Consider the following 12,119-nt stretch of genomic DNA (forward strand, 5'->3'; position numbering starts at 1 on the left):
CAGATTGGCTATTATTTATTGTAATGTCTATTGTACCAATGCAGCAGCTGTAGCAGACTCACTGAAAAAGATAAAAAGTGCAATATTAGTATCAGTTTGGTGCTGCTTTAAAAAATATAAAACCTGGTTTAACCCATCTTTGATTTTGAAATGCTCGTATCAAGTCAGGACCACTGTGGTTTTCAACTTTCTGATTTTGACCCTGATATTGCCATTTGTTATACTGACTTCAACTTTCCAGTTTTTACCCTGATATTGCCATTTGTGATACAAACTTTCCTTTTGATCAATGCCTACGTTTTATCAGTTCATTATATTTTGTTATTACCCATCATTTCAGGTGATAATGGATGTTAAGTCTTTTTAAGATTGATAATACAAGGGTTTGCATGTACAAGTCTGTTGCAATAACGTATTTTGGTGTGTATAGTGCACATTTATGTATTGTGCGCAGTGCAGTTATGAAGGTCTAAACGTGTGAAAAAAAGTTTTTTAGACTTAGATTGCAGTAAAATTTAAAAAAAAAAAAAAAAAAAAAAAAATCCATATTTTGCACTTGATGCAATATTTCCTATGAAAATGTGAAGGAAATAGACTTCTATGCAGACTAAAACGTCATGAAAACATCAGTAGCTACAAAAATTGTATAATTTTAATTTCGAAGCATGATAAAATTGACACAGGATGTATGAAATGGCTTATAAAACAATATCAGAAGTCGGGAAAAATCCGACATTTCCGGTTTTGGTTGTTACTCAAATTTCACAATTTTTCATTTAAAAACATACTTTTAAGAAAGAAAATTGTAAGAAATAATCAAAATAAGTATTAGAATAATCATTTGCAGCTGTAAAAGCATTTGATAAGGAGGACTTGACAAAAAAGGAATTAGTTACTTTTTGGTTTATAGTTGTTTCATACTAATTTCTAACCATGCTTTATACGAAGTAAATAAGGTACAATCTTTGTTTGAAACATGTTATTATGTCATTTGAACTTGATTTGAAGAAAATATCACTAAAAATTTAATACTTAAAGATGTACTTGATGATTAAATAAAATTTCTTTCAGCAGCATTTCATTTCTGGTTTGTTCGTTTACATTACATAATGTCTTTTCACATACCAAAACCTTTAATTTTGTGGCCAATTCTTATGTATTGATGTATAATACAAACCCCCATGTTCTGGAAATAATTTCTATGTAAAAATGTGTGCATAATACACATCAAAATATGGTAGTCAGATTTCAAAAGAATTTGATAATTAATAAGATCAACTTGGACCATTAATCAAATTTTTTTCTCCATATTTTCAAACTTGTAACTATGCAGAATGTGAATAATTGCTAAGGATTGAATGTAGAATTCTTGTAGGAGACGATTTACAACTTGATGCTATATACAGTGAAACTTGTCTGAACCCAGCCCTGAACAATCCATATACATGTCTGGATCAAATGCTCCGTAAGTCCTATAGCTATTAACAATTTTTTTTTATCTATTTTGAACCATTGTAAACCAAAACACTTTTTAAATGGCTGTATTTATATTAAGAATCATACAAATTCTGTAAAAAATGTGATACACCTAAAAAAAGGCTACATATTTTTATTTTTTGTTATTAAGTTGCTTTATTAGTCTATGATGAAATGCGTAATTATTCATTCCAAGTCTACTCTAAGGAGATAATCCACATGTAAAATGCAAGTTTCTATTGTATTTGAGTGTCATTTACAAAGTTCTCTCTCTTAATCTTGAATTCTACAGTACTTTCTATGTAATTTTTATTCTCTTACGAACAAGGATTATATGAAAAGCCATATGTTACTTTCTGTTTACTATGACAATTTACTCAAAAAAAAAAAAAAAAAAGAAATATGTAGGCTTTCCAACCATGAATCACATTATGCATGATTTTTATGTGGAGTGGTAATTAAGTATTCAATTCAATTTAGACAGGTATCACTGATTTCCATGATGCCAGGTAAGAGCTAAACTCAAAATAAAAAAATAAATATTACTCTAAATTTAGTACCCCTATTAACTTTTACCCAATAGTCAGCCCTTCAAATGTGCATTGTGGCAGTTGGATCTGAGAACAGAAGTCCTCTGCACATCATTGCAGCACATTTAAAGTTACAATTAACATAAACACTATACATTTATCTTTATCATACTTACTACTTCCAGTTTGGTGGGAGGACTCTCTTTTTCTTGTAGTATCTAGCCAATCTGTGGATTCTAGCTTCAACCAGAATCAATCGGAATTTGGAGTCTTTGTCCTGAAACATTAGCAGTTATTCTCTATGAAATCTTCAGAGTTTAGCAGCCACAGATATATAATTTAAATTGTATAAATTTAGTGAAACTAGATTTGTGAATACAAACAAAACTAATAGCATGCCATGCCTGCATGATCAACTTGTGTCAGCACACTTCTTCATAAATTGATAATGCATAAATGATGAGCATTTTTTAACTCATTTAACAATAGCGGAACTTATAAATTACATGAAGTATGTATCCACGAAAGCAAATAGAGCAAGTAGAAAAAATAGCTTAGTTCATAGTGCACATATGGAACCCACAACACAGGTGTTGCTGAAAATGGTTTTAATTCAAATTAGTCAATAATAGGGGATACCTACCTTTAAAATGTAATATGTACATGTATATTAAACACTGTGCAGAGTTTGATTGATAGTAAAAAAATGTTTAGTCACAAATATTTCATGCACTGAGACCTAGTGCCTCATGTGCAGGTACGGCTATGGCCATAACAATAATAATTTTCGTTGCTGAACCTTAAACTCTTGTCCCTGTCAGGGCATCATTCTTGCAATACCAATCCAGATTTGGATGCTACACCTCTGATGCATGAACAAAACAAGTAGTAACAAAGATCACTTAGAAACAAAATATTTTGGTGGTGGAAGACAATTTTACCTGCCACCAGAAAATCGGCAGAAAATATTTTTTTCAACTGAGACAGCTCCATGGAACCTACTATGAAAGAAAGTCTTCAGATGGGGCTCTGTTAAATACATCAGGCCAGTCACTATAGTTTTGCATGAGCATTTTCTTCAAATGGCCTGACCACCATTAAAACGAGATCTACCCTATTCAACCATCTTGAATACACACCATGATGTCTATGGACAAGTACAATTTCATTAGTTACATGTATATCTGCAAAGCATTTAATAATGCATTAATTTATTTTTCATTAAAGGACTTTATCCTTAAATTCAGATCTGAGAAAACCAGACAGAAAGTCAGATCTGAAGTGTTCTACTTAAAAGTCTGAAGGCCTAATAATGACCATGGATAATACCTTCAACCTAATTTTTTTTTAAAAAGCCCAAATCTTTCCCTATTGTTTAATCAATATAGGTTTTACACATGATCAGTTATATACCTTCCTGTTTCTTTCCATGTGTTTTCTAATGTTGACAGCCTTTTTGATGAGGTGGTACAAATCCTCAGGGAGATCTGGGGCCAAACCTTTAGCCTTCAGAATTCTTAGAATCTTGTTACCAGTGACAAATCTAACCTGTGCAACACCATGTGAGTCCCTCAAAATTACACCTAAAATTTTATAAATATTCTTCAATTCCAAACAATTTTGAAAAACACAGCTCTGTTAGTAATTAATACTTGGTTGCATGTTCAGTATCTGAATAAAGCAGTCATTTATACAAGCTCAAACCAAATTTTACCATCATGGTCTGTAGGACAGTTTATAGCTTAATGAAGCATGTTCATGTGTATAACAGTATCAAAAAAGCCTTTATATACAAAAAAATTTGCTCACTTTCGCTGGCAAAATATTACTATATCAGCATGAAGTTACAATGTAAGCCATTTAAAAAGAAATGGTGAAAATAAGAACAAACAAAATATTTCTGGAAACCAATCACTGTAGTCTTATAGATAACTAAATGAGTATACAACTGTTTCCTTGGTGTGGACATTCATATTTTAATTCCAATAACCGTCGAAAATTAGATAAAAAATAACACAAAGATACAATAAGTAAAATTCTTCGTCCTCTTCTCAACCATGTCATCTCTATTTTAGTGACTGGTCTGAGACCTGGGACCAGCTGAATGATAATTAGGACCTGTGTTTAAGAATTGACCAAGCAATGTCCGGGACTTGTGGAACAGTATTTCAGACCCTGTGTTCTCCCCAGGATTTTCAGATAGCATTGTATTCAGTGCGTGTGACACGACGTTAATATGTCTCGTGTCATAACATGCCAGTATTTAATATATTAAATAAAAAATGATCAGTGTATTAACAAGAGGCTCTCATGAGCCAGAATCACTCACCTGATTAAATTTTGCCTTTCAAGGGCAATAAATTAAACAAGAAGTTGTCCAACATTATGACTCAAGAAAACTTTGATAGGACTTATCATAAGGATCATTTCAGTAAATGAAAGTCTAAATCTATCATAGTTTTCAAGACATTGGCTGAAAACTGAAAAAAAAAAACCAAAAAAAAAAACATGTCATTTTCCCCTGTCAAGGGCAATAACTCTTATAAGAAGGCATCTGACAAATTTTATGCCTTTAGACTTTAGTAGTCCTAAAAATAAGGATCATTTCAGCTATTGAAAGAATTTGGCTAAAACTAACCGTTTTGGAGATGTATGCGGAAAACTACTGTCTGACCGCTATGTTCTATTTTTAGTAACAATGGCCACTTTTTCAACAGATCAAAAAAACCCAATTAAGCACTAATACTAAGCAGGATACCCCAAGGAACACTTACATTGAGTTTTGTTGCAATTGGTAAAATAGTGTCAGAGGAAAAGATTTTTGAAAGAAATAACCTTAAAAATAGCAAAAACATTTGAAAAAGGGCAATAACTCCAACATGGCTTAATAGATTAAAATGAAAATTTGACCGCAGACAGTTTACCCCTTTCAGAATGGGAAAAACCTAACCGTTTTGGAGATATATGCAAAAAACTATTGTCTGTCCCCTATGTTCTATTTTAAGTAACAGCGGCCACGTTCTTCAATGGATCAAAAACCTCCACATCAGTTCTATGCAGGATACCCCAAGGAACATTCATACAAAGTTTGGTTTCAATTGGTCAAGTAGTGTCAGAGGAGATTTTTGAAAGAAATAACGGAAAAAAAAATATAGCAAAAAACATTAAAAAAGGGCAACAACTCCAACATGGCTTAATAGATTAAAATGAAAATTTGACCGCAGATAGATCTCATCATGCTGAACACTTTTACACCACGTCAGAATTTGGCTAAACCTAACCGTTTTGGAGATATACGCGAAAAACTGTCTGACCCCTATGTTCTATTTTTAGTAACGGCGGCCATGTTTTTCAATGGATCAAAAATCCCCACATCACTTCTATGTAGGATACCCCAAGGAACATTCATACCAAGTTTGGTTCCAATTGGTCATGTAGTTTCAGAGGAGAAGAGTTTTGAAAAATTGTTAACGATGACAACGGACGCTAAGTGATGGCAATAGCTCACATGGCCGTTGGCCGGTTGAGCTAAAAATGTACATTTGTACATTGCTGTTGATGATTACATGAATTATTTGTAGATAAATATTTTACCGTTTTTCTTCTTTTGCAGTAATTATAACTTTAATACCATTTTTTTAATTTTTCCTTTGTAAATTAACAGAAATATTAAAGATATTCTATAAAGTAATTCTTCATAAATATTTCTGTTTAAAAGACAATTATATTTTTTTACTTCAATTTTCATATGTTTTTAGATAACGTTTTTTTAATTAGTTTTATTTCTTTTCACTTTTAATTTTCATTGATAATTTTACATAGAAATCGAATTGTAACCTTGATCTAGTTAAGATAAGATAGTCGTTGTTTGTCTGGTCATCCAGTACATGGAACTAATTAATTATTTTGATAGCGGTCAGCTGTTTAACATATTTAATGATCTGTATCAGACAGACAATGAGAAAGTAAAAGTTCAAATTGGTAATTTGGGGAGTTTTCCGTTACATTTAGGTTAATTGGGTTTATTTGTTCAGATTCGGCACATAATTATGGCCAGTTAGAAATCAGAGTTCGATCGGTAAACATTGTATTCAAATATGTGAATGTATATATAATGTAAATAAACGTAGGATTAGAAAGATCGTTTTAATCGAAATCATGGTCGTAGACAAAAGTTATAGTGCTCGTCGTCTAGCTTCCCAATTACATAATTGAACAAACAATCGTAAAATCGCTTCCACTGCGCAATCACTCTGCTCCATTCTCTGGTAGCAGAGCGTGGTTAATATGGACAAAACGGACTTATCGAAATCGTATCGAAATTATAATTCATAATCGGAATTAATATTGACATTTAGTGATCGTTAATCAAAAATGAGCAATTGGGAGCTAGATCTTAGAAACGAAAAAATGGAAGAGACAATGATTGAACAACAAAACGAAAAAATCGAGGACATTAAAAAGGACAAGGCAAAAGCTAAATCGGCCTTCACAAAATTGAGACATAACCTTCTCCAGTTAATCGATGAACCGGAGGAAATTCCTGATCATGATATCATCAAAGAAATAAGACAAAAACTTACAGATGCAGAAGAAAATGCTATGAACATTATGGAATTATTATATGACGAATATAAGAAGAGAAACGAAATATTAAATGTACGGAAAACAGCTAATGAACTAGAACAAATGGAATTCGAATTTTCTGAAGCGATAAATGAATGTCAAAACTTTTTGATAAGTACAAAAGACGGTTCTAGTGATTCATCGCATGCCTCGAACTATAGAGAAGAAATAGATAGACAAGATGTTCCAGTTACTGACGATAGTGGCGATAGACGTGAAATTAAAGATGACATTGGACATTTAGCAGATCGGATTAATCGTGACATACCAGTTGAAGTTCAAAGTGACAATCGTATCGAAATCGGAAATGACATGTGGAAGCAGTTGAAACGAATTGCGATTCCAATATTTTCGGGTGACAAATGAAGTTATGAAGCATGGAGGGCCGCCTTCATGTCGTGTGTGGACAAAGCGCCGGCTACACCTGAATACAAACTTTTACAGTTAAGACAATACTCATCGGGAGAAGCATTAAAAGTTGTTGAAAATCTTGGATATTCGGATTCAGCGTACGTGGCTGCAAAAGACAGATTGGAGCGTAAATATGGAGGTAAACGACGACAGATCGCACGTTATATAGAAGAGTTAGAAACTTTCAAACCAATTCGAGTAGGAAATTCAAGAGACATTGACAAATCCACAGATTTAATTGACGTAACTGTTGTGAATCTAAGGGATGCCGGTCGTAGAGAAGAACTTGGTAATGGATTGTTTTACAATAAATTACAGCAAAAGTTACCCGAGTCTATGCTTGCGCAGTACCACAGATGGGTATTCGAGAAACGGAGACCAGAATCAGTCGAATCGTTAAGGGAGTGGATAATTCAGGAAGCGGAATTCCAAACTATCGCGAGCGAAACTGTCCGAGGATTAGACAACTTGAACAACAATGACTTCGGGCGTCCGAGACTGGGTACAAACAGAACTTTCGTCAGTAACACTGAAAACACAGATAGAAATGCTCGTAGACGACTATGTAAAGTATGTAATGAGCCGCATGGTGTGTGGAACTGCGAAATGTTCAAAAGAATGGATTTGCAAAAAAGGTGGAATGTTGCAAAGGAGCATAAACTTTGATATCGTTGTTTAGGAGATAATCACCTCGGACAAAGGTGTCCAAGAAGTAGAACGCGTGGAATCGATGGTTGTAGGGAGCTTCATAATAGAATGTTACATTATGAAAGGATTAACAAATTTAATCAACGCAGGCGAGTGGACAGTAACAATGTGCACAGACATTCAGAAATATTCAAAAGTGTTACAGAGCCAAACACTGAAGGGGAGCATCAAAACAGAACGATGATCGCTAAAGACCAAGAACTGTACCAGTAATTGTCAGAACTGGTGATCGAAAGTTGAAAGTGAACGCACTACTCGATGATGCTAGTACAAAGACTTATATTAATTCGGATGTAGCCGCATAGTTAGGTCTCCATGGACAGTTACAAACTATGACAGTAAATGTTTTAAATGATGAATGTGAATCGTTTGAAACAACGCCAGTTGAGTTCGAAATTGAAAGTGTGAATGGCAGAACAAGAAATCGAATCGTAGCTTTCACGACAAACAAGGTGACCGGGAATATGAAACCCATAGATTGGTGACAGCACAGTTCTAAGTGGGAACATTTGAAAGGCATACAGTTTCCGGACATAGGTTCGAAGCCTAAAGTTGATATGTTAATTGATTTGGATTATGCCGATTTACATTATTTGTTCAAGGATATTTGTGGTAAACCAGGCAAGCCGATAGCAAGATTAACTCCCCTTGGATGGACGTGTATTGGGAATCCAGACACTGATGACAATCTGACACATTACAATTAAACATACTTCGTCGGAAGTATCAATGAATCAAATGAATACGTCAAACCTATTGATAAGAATGAGATGTTAAGTGCCGAAGATAAACCAGCTGTCAAAATCCTTGAACAATCAATGTGTTTCAAAGATGGTCGCTATGAAGTAGCCTTGCCTTGGAAGAGTGACCCTGCTAATTTACCGGACAATTATAATATGGCTTATCGCAGACTTGAGAATACTGAGAAGAGGTTAATTAAGGATACGACTGTGAAGAACGATTACGTTAAAACTATTGAAAAGTATCTTGACAAAGGTTATGTCCATAAAGTGCCACCTGAAGAAGAGGTGCCGAAATCGGGAAAATGGTATTTACCGCACTTTCCAGTTGTAAGACCAGACAAGGATCATATTCGACGCGTCCGCAAAGTGTGAAAATGCATCGTTAAATAGTGTCATTCATCAAGGTCCAAAATTACAGAAGGATTTATTTAATGTTCTATTGCGATTTAGAAAGAATCCAGTTGCGTTAGTTTGTGATATTGCTGAAATGTATCTGAGGATAAATATAGCTCAGGTTGATAGGCCATTTCACAGGTTTTTGTGGCGCTCAATGGAATTAAATCGAGAACCGGATGAATATGAATTCAATAGTGTTATCTTCGGAGTTAATTCTTCGCCATTTCAGGCCCAATATGTTGTGCAGAAGCATGCCGAGTGCATGAAAGCGTCGCATCCGCCAGCTGTGGAAACAGTACTTCATTCGACTTACATGGATGATAGCATGGATTCAGTAATGAATGAACATGAGGGAATATTATTGTATAATTAATTGTCGGATTTATGATGGAAAGCTGGAATGTACGCACACAAATGGTTATCAAATTCAGAGGCAGTGTTAGATTTTAATATGAAGGAAGATCACTCGTCCGAAGTTAATCTTGATGATGGCAGTTTGCCTACTGTGAAAACCTTAGGAATTATGTGGAAAGCGAATGTAGATTTATTCACATTCAAAGCGAATCCTCCAGGCGAGAACTTTGTGTACACAAAGCGAACTTTTTTCTTGAGAAAAGTGGCTATGTTATTTGATCCTCTTGGATTTATTTCGCCATATACAGTGAGAGCTAAAATGTTGCTTCAAGAAATGTGGTTAACTGGATATAATTGGGATAATTTACTAGATGAAAATTTAATATGTAAAGCAAAATCTTGGTTTAAAGAGCTAAATGATTTAAATCAAATCAAAGTTCAAAGGTGTTTACAAGTTGTGGATCAAAATGAGGAAATTATTCACACTAATATTCATACATTCGTTGATTCGTCTGAAGGATATGGTGCCGTTTCGTATCTGAGAATTGAGTATAAAAGTGGATTTATTTCGACAAGGATTATTGCATCGAAATCGAAAGTTGCACCAATTACTGCAGTTAGTATTCCGAGATTAGAGTTGATGGCTGCTGTTTTAGGATTAAAACTTGCACTTTCCATTGCGGAGCCGCTTAGAATACCGACGGAACAACTTGTGTTTTGGTTAGATTCTATGGATGTTTTATGGTGGATACGTGGTCGAAGCAGAGACTTCAAACCGTTTGTCACGAACTGCATTGGAGCGATAAACAGGGCTTTGAGTCCAACACAGTGGCGCTACGTACCAACGAAAGAAAACCCCGCGGATCTGGTATCGAGAGGCAGAGCTGAAATTGGATATTATATGGTGGGAAGGCCCAGACTTTTTATCAAAACAAGAATGTGACTGGCCTGAATGTCGTATTAACAAAGGACTATCGTGCGACAAAGAAGTTAAAAGCGCTAAATCGGGTGCTAAATTAGAGACTACCAAGGACAGTGAAATATTTACAATGAAAATTGTGTTTGTATCGGAGAAGGATTGGCGTTTAAATCCAGAACATTATTCGAGCTGGTTGAGGCTCATTCGTGTTCGTTCATGGGTTAACAGATTCGTTGAAAATTGTAGACTTAGGCGTGACTTACGTAGAAAAGGTGGACTTAGTGTAGATGAAATTGAAGAGGCAGCGACTAAAATCGTGCGCGACACGCAGAGATGTGAATTTCTAGAGGATTATAATTCAATTATGAAAGAAAAACAGTTACCGTCAGGCAGTAAACTTCTAAGTTTAAAACTGAAAAACGATGAATATGGACTACTTAGATGTGACGGGCGTCTTGAACATGCAGATTTCTTGCCATACGACACTAGGTATCCTATAATACTTCCAAGGAAAAATCGTGTGACAAGACTAATCGTGAAATACTACCACGACAAAGGTAGACATGTGTGCGGGACAAATCAAACATTATCCATGATGTCATCTAAATATTGGATTATATCTGCCAGAGAGGAAATACGTGAGTGTGAAAATGAGTGTTATATGTGTCGTAAGAGAAAGGCAAAAACAGTAGAGCAAGTAATGGCTCCTTTACCGGACATTCATTTCAGAACGCCATTACATGCATTTGCGCGTATCGCAGTGGACTATGGTGGTCCGTTTATAACAGTGCAGGGTCGAGGAAAGAGACGTGAAAAGAGATATTTGTGTTTATTTACGTGCTTGGCATCGAGAGCCGTGCACTTGGAAGTTGCTTTTGGACTAGATACTGACTCTTTCCTTAATGTGTTTATAGAATGGCCAGGAGACGTGGAATGCCACAAGAAGTTGTTTCGGACAATGGAACAAACTTTATCGGTGCAAACAAGGAATTACAGGAACTAGTTTCACTATTAGATAAAGACAAAATATGTGACAATACGTCGAATAAATGTGTTAAGTGGCATTTCAATCCTCCTCTCGCGCCTCACTTTGGAGGCGTACATGAAACGATGATAAAAGCCGCAAAGAAAGCAATTTATTCCATATAAGGAAATGCGGACATTACTGACGAAGAGTTGTTAACTGCATTTATAGGTGCCGAAGCAGTCATTAATTTGCGTCCGCTTAAATACCAGTCGGCAGATTCCAAAGATGACTTAACGTTAACGCCTAACCATTTCCTACATGGACAAATCGGAGGAGCATTTGCACCAGAGACCGTTGATACAACTGACTTTAACCCACGTAAACGATGGCTTCGAATCCAGGAATTAGTTAGACATTTCTGGCAAAGATGGATTAAAGAGCGGCTACCAGGACTAAATAGAAGACATAAATGGACTGAAACTGAAAAGGACTTGAAACCCAATGACATTGTGCTTGTAATGAATCCCAATCTTCCACAAAGACATTGGCTGTTAGGCAGAATCATCGAGGTGTACTCAGGAAAGGACAATCATGTTCGAGTCGCCAAAATTAGACTTGGACAAACTGTTTTAGTACGACCAATTACCAAACTGTGCCCGTTGGAAGTTAATTGACTTGAATTTAACGTGCAATAACTATCAAGAAGCAGTGACTTTAATTCTCTCCGTTTACATGGACTATCGCTATAGTTATGAATTATAGACTATCAAATATTTTCATTTATTTTGTTTTATTTTTAAAATTTTTTTTTTGTTGTTGATTGGCTATGATCAATCAAGAAGGGGTGAATGTTTATAAGACAATTATATTTTTTTACTTCAATTTTCATATGTTTTTAGATAACGTTTTTTTAATTAGTTTTATTTCTTTTCACTTTTAATTTTCATTGATAATTTTACATAGAAATCGAATTGTAACCTTGATCTAGT

At 34.9% G+C, this 12,119-nt stretch overlaps 1 protein-coding gene across 1 annotated transcript in view; it reads right to left on the bottom strand.

Moving 5' to 3' along the window:
* The window catches only part of LOC148609610 (small ribosomal subunit protein uS15), a 16,670-nt gene continuing 4,551 nt past the window's right edge, over nt 1–12,119 (bottom strand). Inside the window, exons 4-6 of the mRNA XM_088540526.1 lie at nt 3,420–3,589; nt 2,183–2,283; nt 1–61 (exon numbers count right to left, since the gene is read on the bottom strand). Of these exons, the coding sequence (XP_088396652.1) occupies nt 28–61; nt 2,183–2,283; nt 3,420–3,589 (305 nt within the window). The 3' untranslated portion in view covers nt 1–27. The remainder of the gene's footprint in view (nt 62–2,182; nt 2,284–3,419; nt 3,590–12,119) is intronic.

The sequence above is a fragment of the Perna viridis genome, chromosome 8, assembly GCF_037379345.1.
Source record: "Perna viridis isolate PV_CMFRI_1.1 ecotype Kerala chromosome 8, ASM3737934v1, whole genome shotgun sequence".
NCBI lineage: Eukaryota > Metazoa > Mollusca > Bivalvia > Mytilida > Mytilidae > Perna > Perna viridis.